The 22,573-nt window shown below is 42.6% G+C and overlaps 1 protein-coding gene across 1 annotated transcript; it reads right to left on the bottom strand.

Annotated features, from left to right (window-relative positions):
- Positions 1-1,533: 1,533 nt before the first annotated feature.
- LOC124286222 (carboxypeptidase B-like) lies at positions 1,534-20,681 on the bottom strand. The gene is made up of 11 exons (XM_046722565.1): positions 20,578-20,681; positions 16,585-16,666; positions 13,556-13,689; positions 12,330-12,429; positions 10,013-10,111; positions 8,935-9,039; positions 8,595-8,705; positions 7,278-7,371; positions 5,582-5,796; positions 3,907-3,991; positions 1,534-1,881 (listed from the first exon to the last, which is right to left on the bottom strand). Exons 1-11 carry the CDS (start codon positions 20,667-20,669, stop codon positions 1,700-1,702), a joined length of 1,299 nt encoding a protein of 432 aa, XP_046578521.1. The 5' UTR covers positions 20,670-20,681; the 3' UTR covers positions 1,534-1,699.
- Positions 20,682-22,573: the final 1,892 nt, after the last annotated feature.

Raw genomic sequence — 22,573 nt, 5'->3', positions numbered from 1 at the left:
CAGTGGATGGATACCAGGTAGAATGAGATGGTAATATCACTTAACCATCCAGCACCTCAAAAACAGCTTCTTTTTACACACCTTAGATAGGGCGACACGCGACAACGCGACATATCCTGAAAGCCATTAAAAACGCAATTGGTATTTGTTGTCCTGAAACTTACAAAAGTGCTATTGAAGATTTTTTCCTGCGATACAGAGGATGTAGGGATAAAATGCTGTTATTCTGGCCCATTTCGAGTTCGAGTCCCGGAGCATTCCTCTCACATGAACTTTGATACTTAAAACTGAACCTTTGACGTTTCTCGTAAACACAACCACATTCATGAAACACGTTGTGCACATGCATTACCTGCACCCAGGCCCTGTAAAAGCACAAGGAATTGTGGAACTCAATCACTTTGAGAAAATGCCACACTTCACACAAGACGAAAGGAATCAGGTTATCGGTATGGTCAGCCAAGGTGCTTCAGATGTGATGATTGCCAGACACTTCAATGTGCATCCATCCACTGTAAGTCGACTCAGACAACGTTTTCGGGCTACCGGAATTGTTGCTGATCGTCCGCGACCTGGTGCACCACCTGTGATAACAGCTCGACAAAACCGCAATATCCGAGTTTCACACTTGCGAAATCGGTTCCAAACAGCTTATGATTAGGCAAGGAGGACAATTGGGACAAGTCAACGTCATTTCAGCGCCCAAAAGGTGCAAGGACGCCTTGTTGCCTTCAACATCCGGTGTCGTCACCCGTACCGTGGTCCAACCTTATTGCATCGCCACAGAATTGCCAGACAGCGATGGGCAGCAAATGGGGCCAATCTTGGCAACAGGACATAGCCAGATGTCATTTTTTCAGATGAATCCAGGTTTAACTTATCCTTTGCAGATGGACGTCAACAGATTTATCGACGTAGAGGAGAAAGACTTGCGCCAAACTGTGTCCTTGAACATGATCGTTTTGGAGGGGGTGGTGTCATGATCAGACCACAGACCATCAGAGGCTGCAGACCATCCAACAGCTGTTCCTGAGAAATGTGTGTCTTTCAATGCCCCAAAGACTGCGAGCATGTCTTGCAGCGCACGGTGGACACACACGATATTGACTGCAAGTGACCCCTCCTTTGTGTGATGTGGTTGTTGCGTCACTGATGTTGCTGTTGACTGGACATTTTCAGATGAAATTATTCACAGATGTTCACTTAAAACATATCTGCCAGTTAGGTTTATATATGTTGAAATTAGTGTGAGTAAAGAAAGTATGAATGTCAAATTGCATTTTTAATGGCTTTCAGTATATTTTGACCTTGAAAATTGTCGCTATGTCGCGTGTCGCCCTTTGGAGGAATAGAAAAATATTATTCAAAACGCGACACGCGACAATGCGACAAATGGGCGAAATGTCGCGTGGTCGCGTGTCGCGTTTTGGTTTATTTTGCCTCATTTTACTTGTTTTTGAGAGGGCGACAATGCGACAACGGACAATGTCCCTTCTAGGATTCCATATAAAACAGACAAAATGATTTCCCGTCAGCATTTTATTAATTTTATTCTGAACAAGGTGACCTGTACAAAGGGAACTTCTAAATTCTACATTGGTAACCCTTTTCCTTCGGTGTTTGCTTCCAGTCTCAAAACAGAGATGTTTCACCTTATGATTATGAAGATGTGGCTTTCTGCAGCCAATTAGGATCCTTGTTACAAGTTGCTGGCGATGGCGTAGATGGAATCCCACACTTCCTTGCTGCAAGGAGCAATCTCAGAGGCTGGCAGCACGAAGCCCTCCAGACCCCCAGAGGAAGGTCGGAGTTCATAGGTTATCGCGTACTGGATGTTCTCTGTCAAGCGAGCCCAATCGTGGGAACCTCCGTCAGCGTTGTCTGTGGAGAGGACATAACACTGGTTTGTGAGTAATTCAGTTATAACACGTCTATGGAGAGGATATAACACTGATATGTGAGTAATTCAGTTATAACACGTCTATGGAGAGGATATAACACTGATATGTCAGTAATTCAGTTATAACACGTCTGTGGATAGGTCATAATACTGATATGTGAGTAATTCAGTTATAACACGTCTGTGGATAGGTCATAATACTGAAATGTCAGTAATTCAGTTATAACACGTCTGTGGAGCGGACATACAATTGACATGTGAGTAATTCAGTTATAACACGTCTGTGGAGAGGACATAGACTTGACATGTGAGTAATTCATTTAAAACACGTCTGTGGAGAGGACATGGAATTGACATGTGAGTAATTCAGTTATAACACGTCTGTGGAGAGGACATAACACTGATGTGTCAGTAATTCGGTTATAACAAGTCTGTGGAGAGGACATAACACTGATATGTCAGTAATTCAGTTATGACACGTCTGTGGAGAGGACATAACACTGATATGTGAGTAATTCAGTTATAACACGTCTGTGGAGAGGACATAACACTGACATGTCAGTAATTCAGTAATAACACGTCTGTGGATAGGTCATAACACTGATATGTAAGTAATTCAGATATAACACGTTTGTGGAGAGAACATAAAATTGACATGTACGTAATTCAGCTATAACACGTCTGTGGAGAGGACATAACTCTGATATGTGAGTAATTCAGTTATAACACGTCTGTGGAGAGGACATAACACTGATATGTGAGTAATTCAGTTATAACACGTCTATGGAGAGGACATAACACTGATATGTGAGTAATTCAGTTATAACACGTCTGTGGAGAGGACATAACACTGATATGTCAGTAATTCAGTTATAACACGTCTGTGGAGAGGACATAACTCTGATATGTCAGTAATTCAGTTATAACACGTCTGTGGAGAGGACATAACACTGATATGTGAGTAATTCAGGTATAACACGTCTGTGGAGAGGACACAACAGTGATACGTGAGCAATTCAAGTATAATATGTCTATGGAGAGGACATAACACTGATATGTGAGTAATTCAGTTATAACACGTCTGTGGAGAGGACATAACACTGATATGTCAGTAATTCAGTTATAACACGTCTGTGGAGAGGACATAACTCTGATATGTCAGTAATTCAGTTATAACAAGTCTGTGGAGAGGACATAACTTTGATATGTCAGTAATTCAGTTATAACACGTCTGTGGAGAGGACACAACAGTGATACGTGAGCAATTCAAGTATAATATGTCTTTGGAGAGGACATAACACTGATATGTGAGTAATTCAGTTATAACACGTCTGTGGAGAGGACATAACACTGATATGTCAGTAATTCAGTTATAACACGTCTGTGGAGAGGACATAACTCTGATATGTCAGTAATTCAGTTATAACAAGTCTGTGGAGAGGACATAACTTTGATATGTCAGTAATTCAGTTATAACACGTCTGTGGAGAGGACATAACACTGATATGTGAGTAATTCAGTTATAACACGTCTGTGGAGAGGACATAACTCTGATATGTCAGTAATTCAGTTATAACACGTCTGTGGAGAGGACATAACACTGATATGTCAGTAATTCAGGTATAACACGTCTGTGAAGAGGACACAACAGTGATACGTGAGCAATTCAAGTATAATATGTCTATGGAGAGGACATAACTCTGATATGTCAGTAATTCAGTTATAACACGTCTGTGGAGAGAACATAACATTGACATGTGAGTAATTCAGGTATAACACGTCTAGGGAGAGGACATAACACTGATATGTGAGTAATTCAGATATAACACGTTTGTGAGCAATTCTATTTTCAATCTATAGGGCCACGACTGTCATACGTATATCTTAAAGTATGGAAGTTAAAACAATCGTAAAGCTACGATCAGTTGATTTGATCCAATGATTGTTAAAATACCCCGGATATTTTACGATCACTTGCTTCCCAACCGCGACCCCATCCGACTTACACAGAATATCAGCTGGAGTTCCCACACGGTATGATCTTCCGTCAGAGTTCAGAATGGCAGTCCTTGCCTTGTTAGTGATGTCCAGCTGGGGAAAGGCAATGTGCGAGTGAGAGGATAATTGCAACATTGGTCAAACTTTCAAAATGACTGCGTGCGTACGATTTTACGCCGCCCTTGGCAATATTCTAGCACTATCACAACCGGGGACATCGGAAATGGGATTCACGAATTGTACCCTTGTAGGGATTCAAACCCCGGCGTAACGAGCGGACGCTTTAACCACTAGGTTTCCCCAACGTCCCAGTAACCCAACGATGTTTTAGATTGCCTGAGTGAGCTGGCCACGCACGAGAACTTTAACTTTGAAGGTCATGAGCTAATATGACCTGTTATTTCACATGAAAAAGACATGTGATTATCGTTAGTACAGTCCGTTTGGCTCAAAAGCGGACCGATGAATTGCAATCTAACTCGAAAGCTAATAAACATAACATACTCAATGAAACGCTGATCATAATCAAAACATCATACCCACTCTGAGGTTTTTGCAGAATTTTTGTCCTAAAAATAATAAAGTTATTTAACAAACTATCATTAAAATATTGACACAGTTCACTGTTTGTTACGAGGGAGGAGTGCAGAGAAAGGGACAGCCAGGTGTTCGAGAAGCACGTTCACAGACAGTTATTTATTCATTAACCTGTGCTGTGCCGTCTCCATCCGTTCTCGAACACCTGGCTGTCCCTTTCTCTGCACTCCTCCCTCGTAACAAATAGTGAACTGTGTCAATATTTTAATGATAGATTGTTAAACAACTTTTTTATTTTTAAAACAAGAATATTACATTTTCCAATGATGAAAAAATGAGAGTCCTCATATTCCTATGTTATGAAAACAATTACTGTGCAGGTTAAAATAACAAAGTATTTGTCTTGAGGGACCGACTGATGAGCATCGATCTACGCAATTGGGATACGATGACATGTGTCAACCAAGTCAGCGAGTCTGACCACCCGTTAGTCGCCTCTTACGACAAGCATGGGTTTCTGAAGACTAATTCTAACCTGGTCCTATGGAAATGTAGACAAATCTGTTATAGGTTGGAATAATGCTGACTTCAGCTTAACAAATGCCAGCATCTTCATTCTGGATGTCAGCGAGCCTGACCACCCGATCCCGTTAGTCATTTCTGAGGGAGCCAATTATATATGTATAGTGCACAACAGAGGTTGGGACCAGTCGAAAATGTCACCACGTTAAATGGCATATTAGTACAGGGCCTAGATTTTCGAAGCTGTCTTAGCGCTAAGATAGTCGTAAGTTAATGTTAATGTATGGCACTTACGACTATCTTAGCGCTAAGAGAGCTTCGAAAATCAAGGCCCAGAATCTGAATTCTGCTTCCTTTGATATCGACAATTTGAGCCGCGGTGCCGGGAATGGCGAGTGGTAATTTAACGACACGTCTACTGTCACTCGTCACCACTCGACCCTTTCCGTAACCTCCGAGAAGTCGGCTTGCTCCGGAATAACACGAGTTGGTGACGAACGGTCTACTCGATTTCCGGCATTCGTGACCCACTCGTGATATTCCATGACAAACCGTCTTCTTGGAGGTTACGGAATGCATCGGAATAAACCGAGATTATCCGAATGCCAAGTTGTATGTACTCACAATGTCGTTGTAGTTGGAAGGGTACGTGTTCCTTGCGTAGCCGTATGGAGTGAGGAGAAGCTGGGAGAAGGAGTGAATGGAGAGGTAGGCGTGGATTGTTTCTCCACGATTCTGGATCTCCCGAACCTTGTCACGGATGTTCTGACTCTCGTTCTCGGAAAACACCGACGGCCCACGGTACGTGTCGGAAGAGCACGAGCCACTCGACCCGGAACCTGTGAGATAGTGAAGGTTTTAGACCGAAAACCGAATGCGTAAACAAAATAACCTATAGACGGAGACTGTAGCTGGAAGCTGACAAAAAATAGCTTTTAAGATTTCAGTGCATTGTTGATCTGGGCCTAGATTTTCGAAGCTCTCTTGGCACTAAGATAGTCGTAAGTTAATGTTAATGTATGGGACTTACGACTATCTTAGCGCTAAGAGAGCTTCGAAAATCTGGGCCTGATTACATACAAATATTTATCGGGAAGAAATTCAGACAATATTGACAGAACATTGTTCCGCGACATGAGTGAGTGAGTATGGTTTTAGGCCGCTTTTAGCAATATTTCAGCAATACTGCGTCGGTGGACACCACAATGGGCTCCACATATTGTATCCATGTAGGAAATCAAACCCGGGTCTTTGGCGTGACGAGCGAACGCTTTAACCACTCGGCTACCCCAATGCACCCTCTCCGACATGAATACACCAGGTCTGTTAGAATGTGGTCCAATGCAACACATGTTATATTTGGGATTATATTCAACATATGTGGCGTTCTGTGATATGATTCAATGATGTAGGCGTGGTTGCACGGGCTGTGTTATTGTTGTGTGAATCCAAGTGTATGTTTTCTTAATTGGACGTCTGAGCGTATGTCTTTCAAGCCCATTCAAAGTGCATCAGACCCGTAAAGATCCGGGTTAGAATTGATTTCCAGAAACCCATGCTTGTAAGAGGTGACTTGTCTGGTCCAGACTCGTTTATTTACAGACTGCCGCCATACAGCTGGAATATTGCTGAGTGCGGCGTAAAACAGCAAACAGAAACAAACAAAGTGATTCAGATGCAAAAAATACAAAACAGAATGACTACATCATCGTAAAAAGGTCTGGCACATGTACTACTGGGTGTGTGTAATGAAGTCAGACCAGACAACCCAGTGATACGACAATAAACATCAACAAAATGACTGACTGACTGAGTTTGGTTTTACGCCGCTTTTAGCAATATTCCAGCAACATCACGGCGGGGGACACCAGAAATGGGCTTCACACATTGTACCCATGTGGGGATTCGAACCCGGGTCTTCGGCGTGACGAGCCAACGCTTTAACCATTAGGCTACCCCACCGCCCCTCAACAAAATGAGCGAGCCTGTCGATATTCTTAGCCTCGGCCTGTGGTTTTGTTGTTTAACGCCGCACTCGACAATGTGTGGCGGTCTGTAAATAATCTATTCTGGACCAGACATTCCAGTGATCAACAGTATGAGCATCGATCTACACAATTGGGATACGAGGCATGGCCTGACCACCCGATCTCGTTAGTCGCCTCTTACGACAAGCTTGGGTTACTGAAGACCAATCCTAACCCGGATCTTCATGGGTGCCACCTCTGGGACAAGTTGACAGTTACGACAACTCTGATGCAGTAACTCAGCTGTTTGATTACGTTCACTTGATGACTTGATTTGTCGATTTTGTATTTACCTCCCCACATCGACTCGAAGTTCCTGTTGAGGTCCACGCCTCTGCTGCTGCCACACCCGCTCACCGCCCTCCTGTTCTTCCTCCAGTACCGGTACTGGCAACACAGAGTGAGTGAGTGAGTTTAGTTTTACACCGCTTTTAGCAATAGTCATGCAATATCACGGCATGGGAAACCTGAAATGGGCTTCTTACATTGTACCCATGTGGGGAATCGAACCCGGGTCTTCGGCGTGACGAGCGCTTTAACCACTAGGCTACCCCACCGCCCATGAATGTCAAGAGATACAGCTGTAAGGGAGGAAATCAATGTTGTATCTGTTCTGTGCGCTTGTAGTGTGGTGTACACTTACGGAAGTATCCGAGTACACTTACGTGGCAATATGGTGTACACTTACGGAAGTATCCGAGTACACTTACGGGGCAATATGGTGTACACTTACGGAAGTATCCGAGTACACTTACGTGGCAATATGGTGTACACTTACGGAAGTATCCGAGTACACTTACGGGGCAATATGGTGTACACTTACGGAGGTATCTGAGTACACTTACGGAAGTATCTGAGTACACTTACGTGGCAATATGGTGTACACTTACGGAAGTATCTGAGTACACTTACGGGGCAATATGGTGTACACTTACGGAAGTATCCGAGTACACTTACGTGGCAATATGGTGTACACTTACGGAAGTATCTGAGTACACTTACGGGGCAATATGGTGTACACTTACGGAAGTATCCGAGTACACTTACGTGGCAATATGGTGTACACTTACGGAAGTATCTGAGTACACTTACGTGGCAATATGGTGTACACTTACGGAAGTATCTGAGTACACTTACGGGGCAATATGGTGTACACTTACGGAAGAATCTGATTACACTTACGTGGCAATATGGTGTACACTTACGGAAGAATCTGATTACACTTACGTGGCAATATGGTGTACACTTACGGAGGTATGTGAGTACACTTACGAGGTAATATGGTGTACACTTACGGAGGTATGTGAGTACACTTACGGGGTAATACGGTGGACACTTACAGAGGCATGTGAGTACACTTACGGGTTAATATGGTGTACACTTACGGAGGTATGTGAATACACGTACGGGGTAATATGGTGTACACTTACTGAGGTATGTGACTACACTTACGAGGTACTATGGTGTATACTTACGGAGGTATTTGAGTACACTTACGGGGTAATATGGTGTACACTTACGGAGGTATGTGAGTACACTTACGAGGCAATATGGTGTAAACTTACGGAGGTATGTGAGTACACGTACGGGGTAATATGGTGTAAACTTACGGAGGTATGTGAGTATTCATAGCCATCGGGGTTGCTGACGGGGACAATGTACCAGTTGAAGTTGTTGTACAGGTAGTTGGCGTCACTGTCAGATTCACGTCGATGGAGAAGCTGCAAGAGTAAACATGCTGTTGTCATGACCATGTCTACACGTGCATGACAAACTGTTTGAATAAACGCAATGCTGACTTGACTATTCTGCACGTGCATGACAGTCTAGTGTAATGCAGCTTTTGACAAATAAACCTCCTCATCAATATTTGACATAACGAGACATTTCTGTTAAGATATAATTGATGCTACAAAAGTGGCACCATCAGGCTTCCATAGTTATATTTACCCTGTCAATGAAGTACATCGCGGATGAAGGGCTGACCCACTCCCGAGCGTGCATGCCCGCTTCTATGAAGATGCTCTTCTTGTTTGAGCCAGAACCACCAGTAATCTAAAAATCAGGACAGACATAAGCAAGGTGCTTGCAGTGAGTTTTGACGATAAAGGACCGCAAAATTGAAAACAGAGTAGCTTTATCTTCATTTTAGCACGACTGATAAGCGTTTTGAAACCGAACTGTTTGGCGCGCAAGAACACAAGGCGCGAACGGGCCTTTTTCCTGGAAATCGCTGGAAAGGCATTTTCAACAACATAAATGCTATATTTCAGGAACCAGTATGATTGTATCTGTAACAAGTAGCATACATAAATAAAGAAAATACAGTTTATACTGTGACCAAGTACAATTATTTGATTTTTCTGGAGCGAATTATTGATCTCCCCTACTGTATGACAATCGACTCGCCCAAATTCAAGCCGTTAACTCGCTAAGTTTAGTCGCCGCTAACTTTATTCACGGAAATAATTGTTGACAACAACCCCACTATTCCCAATTTGGAAAAGACCTGACAGGGATACATGGACAGTGGAAGTGGAAGGACTGGGCATGGGACTGGGACGGAAGTGGTCAGGTTAGGACGTGTGGGCCGACGTGTGTTGTCGACGTCGACACACGTAGATCTGGACCCGGTTTGAATATGCTGACGCTTTTGCGCTGCTGACGGATTTTCCAGCTTCGTAGTTTCTTCACTGGGATTAGGGTTAATAAATTCTTCTTCAATCCATTCGCTTTTTACTTCAAAAACATCAAAGATGCTGCCGAGATAGAAATTGCCGATGTCCGACATGTTTGGTTACAGGGTCAACGAGTTCGTTGTATTCATACGCGGTGAATCGGTCACTTTAATTAGCGGTCTTAAACTGCCATTTAAGTACGGTTTTGATGAGCTCTCAGCCAGTCAGAATCGAGTATCACACACAATGTCGCGCTAGAATTCATTATCTGAAGTAATCACAAATTAGTCCACCGAAAACATGTGAATGTTATTTTTTAAAAAAACAGATAATGAAGGCTTGACTCCTACCTCAACGAATGGCATAGTCCGTCCTTCGTATGTTTGTCTGCTGAGGTAGGACTTGCTCACCCCGCTGAAGGAGCCGAAGTTTGTCGTGTAGGAGTCGATCTGTCAAAACACAACAACACATCAATAATAATAATAATAATTAGTCCATTTATATTGAGCTAAATCCACACCGACAGCATGTTCATATATCAGACAGGTCATTATTACTCCGGATAACCCAAGCTGCCTCTGAGGCGCGGGATGGGTATAGTCACATGACTAATCCCACATGGTACCCATTTTCTGCTGGGTGAATAGAGGCAATTTTGAACAAGCTCACTTGCCCAAGGTGAGACCACACGTATCACATGTGCTTCGTTGTGCGCCAGGACTGAAGTCTAAGAAAATCTCAGGAGTCTAGCTGCCAAACACTGTCACCCATCCAAGTACTCTCCGCGCCCAACGTTGCTAAACTTCAACTGATTTGTGACCTGAGCTCTATGCACAGGATCACACACCACCAATAGACCCATTCAATTAAAAGTTCATACGAGAAATTGTTTGCTTCACTTGTTTGCAACCCAGCTTATAGTGCCAGTGTTAGCATTCTACAGCCAAGCCATGACGGCATCCAGAATGAATGAACGAGTTAGAGTCTTACGCCGCTTTTAGCAATATTCCAGCAATAGAAATGGGACGCCAGAAATGGGCTTCAAGAAGGGAACCCAGAAGTCAGCATTATTCCAGCTTATAACAGATTTGTCTACGGGGCTCGAATTCGGTAACTAACTAACCACTGGATGCTTTCTCAGGATCTCAAAGTGTCCGCCCTTGATCTAAAATAGCCAAGGCTCGAATTTCGGTGCACCTTTACTTCCACTTGGATCTCAAACTGGCCACCCTTCTTTTTAATTAGTTTGATTTTCAGCCCTATTAACTGAACTGACCAATGTGGATGCAAGTTACAAAGCAGTTCCAATCTTGGGCTGGCGACATGGACAACGTGACAGCAAGTACCATGGGTTATGATCTGTGATAAGCAAAGACATCGTTTACCTTGAAACCTTAATCACGTTTTTTACCAACGCCGTCGTGTTTTCATTGAAACGCTGTTTGTTGTCATAAACATCAGGTTTATTGAACGCTATTGTCACCAACGCCTTTGGTTACGTTGACGCGTGACTAACATTTAGCACCAGCGACAGTTACCTTCAAACTTAATTGGCGTTTTTCACCAAAACCATTGGGTTTTCATTGAGATGATACTAATATCAGTCCCGGATTAGGTTACGTTGAAATTTTATCAGCATTTTTCACCAACGACATCAGGTTGTTACTGAAGATGGCTCCACAAGAGGTGAGGTGAGGTGAAATTGGGTTTAACGTCGTGCTTGAGAATATTTCGCTCATATGACGACGTGCATGCGTGTGTATGTGTATGTGCGGCTGCTTGTACTAGCCTAGACTTAAGCTGGTTTTATAGTGCTAGCCCACTGAGATACCATGCCGCAGTGAAGCATGAATACGCCACTCAGACACATTATACTGACTCCGAGCCGACCAGTCCTTGTTGTACCATTAATGCCGAGCGCCAGGCAGGGACCAACAAGTACCATATTTTAACGTCTTTTGGTATGACGCGGCCGGGGATCGAACCCGCGACCTTCCACTCTCCGGGCGGACGCTCTAACCACTACACCATGGAGGCGATCTGGCTCTACATGAGTAGTCCAGGGATATTAAACCGGTATAGGACCGGGCATGGACAACGAGACACATGCACATCTGTATGCACGTCGCCATATTTGTTTGTTTTGTTTTTCACGCCGCACTCAGCAATATTCCAGCTATATGCCGGCGGATTGAAAATAATCGAGTCTATACTACCTAATCCAGTGATTGAGTGAGTTTAGTTTTACGCCGCACTCAGCAATATTCCAGCTATATGGCGGCGGATTGAAAATAATCGAGTCTGGACCAGACAGTCCAGTGATCAACAGCATGAGCATCGATCTGCGCAATTAGGAACCGATGACATGTGTCAACCAGGTCAGCGAGCCTGACCTCCCGATCCCGTTAGTCGCCTCTTACGACAAGCATGGGTTACTGAAGATCAATATTCTAACCCGGACATTCACGGGTAGACAATCCAGTGATAAACAGCATGAGCATCGATCTAAGCTTTTTGGATACGATGACATGTGTCAACCAAGTCAGCGAGCCTGACCACCCGATCCCGTTAGTCGTATCTTATAAGCATGGGTTAATGAAGACCGCGTGTCGCCGTAATAACATGATGGTTTTAATGGAAGCCCCATTTCTCCTGATCCAAACTTACGTTGCTCAGCCTGTAGTAGGCATTGTGCCTCAACACTCCCTCGATGAAATCGGCGTACTGGACAGGTTCGGATGGCATAGCGTACACGGCGTCGTTCAACCTGTGAGTGAGTGAGTGAGTGAGTGAGTGAGTGAGTGAGTTTAGTTTTACGCCGCACTCAGCAATTTTCCAGCTATATGGCGGCGGATTGAAAATAATCGAGTCTATACTACACAATCCAGTGGGTGAGTGAGTTTAGTTTTATGCCGCTCTCAGCATATATTCCAGTTATATGGCAGCGGTCTGTAAATAATCGAGTCTTGATCAGACAATCCAGTGATCAACAGCATGAGCATCGATCTGTGCAATTGGGAACCAATGACATGTGCCAACCAGGTCAGCGAGCCTGACCACCCGATCCCGTTAGTCGCCTCTTACGACAAGCATAGTCGCCTTTTGTGGCAAGCATGGGTTGCTGAAGACCTATTCTGACCCGGATCTTCACGGGTCTCGTTCAACCTGTAGTAGTAGGAGACGTATGTCACGTCGGTGCAGGGAAGCAGAGTGAGTGAGTATGGTTTCACGCTGCTTTTAGCGATATCCCAGCAATAGCACGGCGGGGGCACCAGAAATTTGCTTCACTCATTGTACCCATGTGGGGAATCGAACTCGGGTCTTCGGCGTGAAGCCCCCAGGTAAACAGAAATAAACTAGTCAACTTTTGGACATCGAGTTTGAGTGAACGTAGTTTTACGCCGCTGTCAGCAATATTGCAGCAACATCACAGCGCGTGACACCAGAAATAGGTATCGCACAGTGCTTCGATATATTGGGAATCGGAACTCAATCTTTGCTAACGCTTTAGACAAAAAGAGCTGGCAAATTAAGAAAATGGGCACAGAACTTTGAACTGGTAATAGACGTTGTGAGAAGGTTTCTCCCGACATAAACCTCCGGGAAAGGATACATGACACATTTGCCATAGATTGCTGTTTAACGCCTCGCTCGGCAACATTACAGCTACGTGGCGGTTGTTTGTACATAATCGAGTCTGGATCAGACAATCCAGTGATCAAAAGCATAAACATCGATCTACGCAACCAGGATGTGATGACATGTGTCAACCAAGTCAGCGAGCCTGCAACCACCCGATCCCGTTAGTCGCCTCTTACGACAAGCATGGGTTAATGAAGATCAGTTCTAACCCGGATCTTCACGGTTTGGTACCCTGTATGGGATCCACCTACTGCTTCAGATTGTGAGTTCTGATCTTGGCGCTGACTCCAGACTTCTGCATCAACTCCATGAACAGGTCAATGGACTCGGGAGGCACTCTGAGTCGCCCTGTGTTCTCCAGCGTTGGGTGCAGCCAGATGTCAAGCTGCAAAGCGGAATATCAGAATATTTGCTTGTTTTGATTATGAAACTCTGCGATGTCCTGATGGGGTGTTGTAATTGAGTGAGTGAGTTTAGTTTTACGCCGCCAAATTTATGTTCAGCTGATATGAGGGTTGCTGGCTGTTTTGTTGGTTGGTAGGTCGGTTGGTTGGTTGTTTAACGCCGCACTCAGCAATATTCCAACTATAAGGCGGCAATCTCTAAATAATCGCGTCAGGACCTGACAATCCAGTGATCAACAACATGAGCATCGATCTACGCAATTGGGATACGATGACATATGTCAACCAAGTCAGCGATCCCGTTAGTCGTCTTTTATGACAAGCATGGGTTAACAGGGTTGTGTTCGTAGAGTGTCGCCCTGAGCTGTCCTCGTGTGGGAGGTAGTGTCAATATGTCAATGGATGAAAGTGGTTAGCATAACTGGGTTTCGGGGAGGTAGTGTCATTATGTCAATGGATGAAAGTGGTAACCATAACTGGGTTTCGGGGAGGTAGTGTCATTATGTCAATGGATGAAAGTGGTAACCATAACTGGGTTTCGGGGAGGTAGTGTTATTATGTCAATGGATGAAAGTGGTAACCATAACTGGGTTTCGAAAATTCGCTCTTTATTGTTTGATTCTGGTTTCTCATTCGTATAGTTTTCCGAGATGTTGGGAATGAAAAACTATTCATACATAATGTACAACAACGTTTCTTTGATATATGTGAACAGGATTGGCATAATGATATTTCTTCATCCAAATATCTGTCAGTTTATGCAAGTGTTAAATCTGTGTTATAACCAGAGTACTACCTGTTAAACATAAGTGATAAGTCTTTAAGAAGAAGTTTATGTAAATTCAGAATTTCATTACATGAACCATTCTCTTTCCACAGAGGAATCATATCTTCCTACGAACCTCTGTTCTAATACGGCCATATGTCCCGGTTCTCGTATGATCCCCTAGAGGCAAAAAATCGCAACGCGAATTATCTCCCTTCTTTCTCTCCAATCAGAACACGTGTTACATCGACTTAGATCCAACTTGACTAACATAAGCAAATATGGGGCCACAAATATCACTCCTCTGCCGGGGACTTCTGTTGATGAGACACACAAGACATTTAATGGCTATCTTGTCCGTTGTCAACGAGTGAGTGAGTGAGTGAGTGAGTGAGTTTGGTTTTACGCCGCTTTTAGCAATATTCCAGCAATATCACGGTGGGGGACACCAGAAATGAGCTTCACACAATGTACCCATGTGGGGATTCGAACCCGGGTCTTCGGCATGACGAGCGAACGCTTTAACCACTAGGCTACCCCACCGCTCCCCGTTGTCAACGAGGGCGATGGAGACGCCTTTGATCCGCCATAACATGACCGAGTTCTGTCTAGAAGAACCGTTTGCGCATCGCACAGGGGAAGAGGTTATTAGTTTTCCCGAAGCATACGGAAATTACCGAGGCCTTGCGAATGATCACTTTTGAAACAACGTCGCTGATTGCACAACTAAATCTGATTGCAACCAATCACGAATCCTGAACTCTCGCACCATGAAAGGGCCGTATTAGAACAGAGGTTCGTAGGAAGGTATGACAAGTAACCTCTGTGGGAAAAGAATGTGTAAAACCATACTCACTCACTCACCTACCACATATTATACACTTGCATGGGCTGAATTAGATATATTTCTGTCCTCACTGTCTTTTAGTAAATATACCACCTCAGTGGTGTAGTGGTTAGAGCGTCCACCCGGAGAGCAGAAGGTCACGGGTTCGATCCCCGACCACGTCATACCAAAAGACGTTAAAATATGGTACTTGTTGGTCCCTGCCTGGCGCTCGGCATGAAGGGGTACAACAAGAAAAAGAATGTGCATGAACATGTTTTAAAGATAAATGGATATCGTAGATTAAAACCATGTGACGGCAATAATGTGCATATAGTATGTAAATATTGTGATTTACTTGAAATTGAAGATCAGTACCAAGTATATTTTGCCCATAGTATACTCATCTCTGGGAGAAGTTTCTACCATGTCTGTATAATGTACAACCCTGTAAGCAAATTTTATTATCAATTTTGAACTCCACAAATATAAACACCACTGAATTTGTTGCCCTGTACTTGAAACATGTCTTCCTCATACATAATTCCTGTAAATCACGTGACTAAGTGATTAAAAATGTTATTGTAATTGTACAATAATCCATTTGGCCCATAATGCCGAAATAAAGAATCTGGAATCTAGTGTCATTATGAGGTTTAAACTGATGTTGAGTTGTGGTACGTACGTGTGTTATCAACGTATAGGAAACTGATGCTGACTTTCGGTTATATGAGCGTTGTGTTCATGCCAAATCGTACATGAGTGAGTGAGTGAGTTTAGTTGTACGCCGCATTGATAGGCAGCCCAAGTAAAAACACCCAAAAACATAATTTAAAAAAATACCCCAAAATATCATTTCTGTATCTATTCCTCCCGTCACATCCCTGTACATCGGATGCTTAACAAGGGTGTTAAAACCTATACGTCGTTTCTGGTTGTAATAAAGAGTGAGTTTAGTGTTACGCCGCACTCAGCAATATTCCAGCTATATAGCGGCGGTCTGTAAATAATCGAGTCTGGACCAGACAATCCAGTGATCAACAGCATGGGCATCGATCTGCGAAACTGGGAACCGATGACATTTGTTAACCAAGTCAGCGAGCCTGACCACCCGATCCCGTTAGTCGCCTCTTACGACAAGCATGGGTATCTGAAGATCAATATTCTAAACGGATCAAATCGTACATGCGTTATAACCGTCGTGAAGATGGGATTAAAGAAGAACGACATGGGTGTATACCATTACCATCTACATCAGCAACGACGTCGACGTATGTTTCTTACCCCCATGTTTCCAACGTTGGCGAGGTCGTTGATGTAGTTCTGCTGTTCGACATTGGTGATGTTCACGTCCACGAGGCGATGGCTGCAAGTGGAAGAAAATGCTCAAACTGAAATTCTATCTTACCCCATGCATCTTGGACTTGGAATTTAGAAATATCCATCATCGCTTCTATTTGTGTATCGCAGACAGATCGTCGTTTTACACATAATATTACAGCCCAAATAGGATTCCTCTGGCAGTGTATCATTTCCCCCCGATATTCATTCCAAAAACTCGAACCATTCTCATTTATTCAACGTTACATTTACTGAACAAAACATCTTTCTTCCAGTACGACGATAACATATCCCGCGGGTGCGTGCGTTCGTTTGCTATTCCAGGTATATCACGACGGAGTGGATGAGTGCATGAGTGAGTGAGTGAGTGAGTGAGTGAGTGCATGAGTGAGTCAGTCAGTTTGTGAGTTGTGAGCCGCTTGAAGCACTATTCCAGCAAAATTACGAAATTGAGAAATTGGTTTCATACATTAGATGCCGGATTTTCGTCATGCCAGGCTTTACCAAACTAGATTGCTTTACCGCCCCGTATATTTTAACAGAAGAATTATAAACCCAACATACATTCTTCAAACGAAGTTAAGCAACAAAAATAAAGTCTGACATGGTAATTGTATAATTTTATACAGCATTTTCTGCACGATTATATTCCCATGGTTGCATATCAGGTATACGTATTTCATCGGTTAATCCGTTTTATTTAACCCAACATACATTCTTCAAACGAAGTTAAGCAACAAAAATAAAATCTGACATGGTAATTGTATAATTTTATACAGCATTTATATTCCCATGGTTGCATATCAGGTACACGTATTTCATCGGTTAATTAGAGAATAACCAACGATGAGGTACGAGTGATTACGGGAAATATGCCCGAGTTGAAATAATGTTCACAGTGCCGAGCCTTGGCGAGGCACTGAACATTATTTTAACGAGGGCATATTTCCCGTAATCACTCGTACCTCGTTGGTTATTCTATTTATTACCCATAATGTAATTTAAAAGGAAGAACCACGAAATAAAAACCACCCGGAGACAGGACTTGTGACCTTAAACAGCTGATTCGTATTCATGCGCGTATTAAACCTAACTTCTCCAGCGGTAATAACATAACTACGCTATGGAAATAGTACATCATAAAATCGCTTTAAAATACAACAAAATTATTATGCCTGGAATAATTAATTAACATTTGTTAATATGATAAAAATGATCTTTTAAATGTATCATGAACTTAATAAGAGCTAAACATTTATTCGATCAAGTCAGTGCGACGGAACATCGTTCATTCACGACTGACGTGTTTTCTAGTGACGGGTGACGTTGTAGTGTTGAAACACACTCTGGCAAAAACCTGTCAATTTTTGGGAAAGTCAACGGTTAAAAGTCGGGAAATCTAAAAGACAACCATCCAACGAATACATCTAGAAAAAGTTTTCTGTCAAGAAACTCAACAAGTTTGAAGATTAAACAACATTTTGTTCTGTGGAAGGCGTGTTACACTCTCGTCTTAGTGGAGTACAGCAGTTCCAAGAAGGATAACTCTAGTCGGAATCAGAGTCTATGAAATGTGTCAATCTCTGCATCGGCTACTGGGACCAACCTCTCGGATTGATTAGGAATGCATGGATATAAAAAGTCATCTTGAAGAAGAACATTTAGCACTGATTCCGGTAAGAAAGGAGCTGTTTTATGGTTCGATGGCATGGACTCCGTGTCCGACTTACTTGTTACACTTTCAGATAACATCTTTAGTCGGGATCTTGCTGTTTCTATTTCCCCGAATTCAGTTTCAACAACAAACAGGGTTTGGGAATTCAAGGGCTGTAAAATTCTTATCACTCTTCCTATTTGGTCACCGTCAACTTTAACTAGGTAAGTGACCTTGATCGGGGTTAGCCTAACGGCGGCCATGTTTGTTTACAAACAATGCAAACGATTGTTTTGGTGGTTTAAGATTATATAATTTAAAAAGACTACTATTTATGACGCAGTTTTATTCCAATGTAATAACGTCTAATAAAAATAATATTCATATTCTTTAACCAAAATGTTTTCTTTTTTAGATCTCGGAATGTGTGATTACATTACTTACTGTCAATTTATCAATGAATCGATGAAACTTTATGAATGAACGTAGTGTGTGAAAGTAGTTCCGGCATCCAATGAAAATGTACAAATATACGATCAACCAATCAACGTCGAGAATCACTAAATTGCACACTGTGCAAATATCAAAAAGATATTACACGGGATCTCCTCACCCGTATGGGTAATAATCCGTTTTATTTAACCCAACATACATTCTTCAAATGAAGTTAAGCAACAAAAATAAAGTCTGACATGGTAATTGTATAATTTTATACAGCATTTTCTGCACGATTATATTCCCATGGTTGCGTATTTCATCGGTTAATCCGTTTTATTTAACCCAACATACATTCTTCAAACGAAGTTAAGCAACAAAAATAAAGTCTGACATGGTAATTGTATAATTTTATACAGCATTTATATTTCCATGGTTGCATATCAGGTACACGTATTTCATCGGTTAATCCGTTTTATTCTGATTTATTCTTGGCCCTTTGTTTGCGTAGGAGTAAACAATAGTTACGTCATTTCCTGTATCAGTTTCCATTACAAGTTTGCTATTTAATAAGCCATGATTAATGAACAAAGTTATATATACTACACATCAAACGTTTAGACTCACTCACTCACTATATAGTATGTACACATATATGGTTGCATCGGAGATGAATTTCTCAACTAACTTGGGGGAACCAACTGCAAACTTTAAGCAGATGAACTGCACGAGGATCATGCATCAAACTGCTGAAAAGCATGTGCAAATATCGTGCCATGTGAACAGCTGCGTTTTGGTGTAAAAGTTTTGTTAAGAATTCGCCAATTTTTACTCAGTTTCATCATCTATTGAATTCGTGACAATAAACTTTTCAACGTTACGAATCTGTTTCGCAATACATCAGTTAATGTATAAACAGTAGATTCAAACAATATGGAATATTTTGCAAAATCTAATTTAGAACAGTTGACTGAAGTACGTGACTACACTATTAATACACAAGTGAGTCTAAACTTTTGATGGGTAGTATAGTTATATGCAATAACTGACAGGTGCTTTTTGATGTAAAAAGTTAGAACTTTACAGATATCGTTTATCTAACAACTGAATAATCTTAACAGTAGTACTCCACGTAAACGTTCTGACAATATCTGTTCATCAAAGCACTGGGGCGGCGTGGTAGCCTAGTGGCCAAAGCGTTCGCCCGTCACGCCACAGACCCAGGTTCGATTCCCTATATGGGTACCATATGTGAACTCCATTTCTGGTGTCCCCCGCCGTGATATTGCTAGAATATTGCTAAAAGCGGTGTAAGACGAAACTCACTCACTCACTCATCAAAGCATGACCTAAATAAACTCACAAATCTAATGTTGCTACATATGTATCACAACACTGAATATATGAACTTCCTCCTTCGTGAGTAATATTTTGAAGGACATTTAGAAAGTTAACGCTTCGTTTTCCCTCGTGAAGGTCACATACAGACAGGACATGGTATTCATGTTCAATATTTTCACTATTACAAAATTAATGTTCAAAGTTTGTAATTTACGTTTAAAAGGAAAGATTATTACAAAACATCATAATAGCAGGATGGAGACTATGGTAACGACTTCTAATGCTCCTTATGTTTACACATGGTAAGTATTTCACATCTTAAATTTTGTTTAAAAGGCATGTACTTTTACCATTCATTAAATTTTCACTCCAGTTTTCTTTGTAGCAATCTTTGTCCCCACAAGAGATAAAACAAGTAATGTAGACAATGTCTGATGTCATTTTATACCCTGTACTATATCAAAATCAAATCTGAGGAATAGGTGATTAAAAAAAATGGTTCTTACTTCAAGAATGTTTCCGCTCCCTGTTCGTCGAGTCTGCCGCTAGGAAGCCCTAGGGCCAGTCCACAAAGGGCAAGAAGAACGAGATACTTCATGGCGGTACTGTGAGCAATCACCTACCAACAACGGGGGTGGTAGGAGCTCCACATTTATACCTTGTCTGACGCCGTGTGCAAAAGTCAAATAGTCTGTTCACCTTGAAATAAAAGAGATAGGTCATATTGAAAAGCGGTCAAGATTTGGCAATGATCTTTGTTTGTCTGAATTGAAACTTTGTCTCTCACAATGGACGTTTACAGTATCATATACTATCCATCAAGCGTTTAGACTCACTTAAAGCACTCACTATATGTTATGTAGAAAAATATGGTTACATCGAAGGCGATTTCCTCCTCTAACTTGTGGTAACCAACTGCAAACCTTATGCAAATGAATTGCACGAGGATCATGCATCAAATTGTTGAAAAGCATGTGCAAACATAGTGCATGTGAACAGCTGCGTTTTGGTGTAAAGTTTTGTTAAGAATTCGCTAATTTTCACTGAATTTCATCATTTATTGAACTCATGACAATGATCTTTCAACGTTACGAATTTGCTTAACAATACACCAGTTCATGTGTAAACTGTTTTTAAACAGCATGGATTATTTTGCGACATCTAGTTTAGAACAGTTTTACGCAGCACTCAGCAATGTTCCAGCTATATGGCGGCGGTCTGGAAATAATCGAGTCTGAACCAGATAATCCAGTGATCAACAACATGAGCATCGATCGACGTAATTGGGAACCGATGACATGTGTTAACCAAGTCAGCAAGCCTGACCACCCGATCCCGTTAGTTGCCTCTTACGACAAGCATGGGTTACTGAAGATCAATATTCTAACCCGGACCTTCACGGGTTTGACTGAAGTACGTGGCTACATTTACACCAGCGAGCCTAAACTTTTGATGGGTAGTATATATCATTTCGGTTTGTCTTGAAGAATGAAGTACAATTACAGGGTGCTGTTTGTCGAGGTACATATCGTTTGTGGAACTGAATTTATCATCGACATTTGTTAAATGTTGTTTATCACGAGGCTGACAATATTTCCTGACACAAAAGAGACTTCCACAAGGTATTACAACGAGCCATATTCATGATGTGCTTTGTTAGACACATTCCTGCGGCAGACATTGCATCCCAGTTGCGTAGATCGATACTCATGATGTCGGTCACTGGATTGTCTGGTCCGGGCTCGATGGTGTACAGACCGCCGTCATATAGCTGGAATATTGCTGAGTGTGGCGTGAAACAACAAACCGACAAACCTTGTAATTGTCACCCAAATTAACGAGGAACTGACGAACAGTGTGCGCTATGCGGGAGTCGAATTATCGGTCCAGGCTAATGTAGATCAGACTGATTACCGGGGACCACACTAACGAGGTCCTGACCAACAGGATCCAGATTACCGGGGACCACTAACGAGGTCCTGACCAACAGGATCCAGATTACCGGGGATCACACTAACGAGGTCCTGACCAACAGGATCCAGATTACCGGGGGTCACCTAACGAGGTCCTGACCAAAAGGATCCAGATTACCGGGGTCCACACTAACGAAGTCCTGACCAACGGGATCCAGATTACCGGGGATCATCACTAACGAGGTCCTCACCAAAAGGATCCAGATTACCGGGGTGGATCACACTAACGAAGTCCTGACCAACAGGATCCAGATTACCGGGGATCACCCTAACGAGGTCCTGACCAAAGGATCCAGATTACCGGGGTCACACTAACGAGGTCCTGACCAACAGGATCCAGATTACCGGGGTCTACACTAACGAGGTCCTCACCAACGGGATCCAGATTACCGGGGTCTACACCAACGAAGGTCCTGACCAACGGGATCCAGATTACCGGGGTCCTACACTAACGAGGTCCTCACCAACGGGATCCAGATTACTGGGGTCTACACTAACGAGGTCCTGACCAACGGGATCCAGACGACCG

The sequence above is a fragment of the Haliotis rubra genome, unplaced genomic scaffold, assembly GCF_003918875.1.
Source record: "Haliotis rubra isolate DU_JTF1 unplaced genomic scaffold, ASM391887v1 Scf379, whole genome shotgun sequence".
Lineage (NCBI taxonomy): Eukaryota > Metazoa > Mollusca > Gastropoda > Lepetellida > Haliotidae > Haliotis > Haliotis rubra.
The sequence above is the reverse complement of the archived record's forward strand: the minus strand, read 5'-3'. Positions and strand labels throughout refer to the sequence as shown.

Coding starts and splice junctions, on each gene's coding strand:
- LOC124286222 (XM_046722565.1), bottom strand. CDS start 20,669: ATGAAGTATCTCGTTCTTCTTGCCCTTTGTGGACTGGCCCTAGGGCTT. Junction 16,667..20,577: donor GGAGCGGAAACATTCTTGAA/GTAAGAACCATT, acceptor TTCCACTTGCAG/CCATCGCCTCGTGGACGTGA. Junction 1,882..3,906: donor AACTCCAGCTGATATTCTGT/GTAAGTCGGATG, acceptor TCCTCTCCACAG/ACAACGCTGACGGAGGTTCC.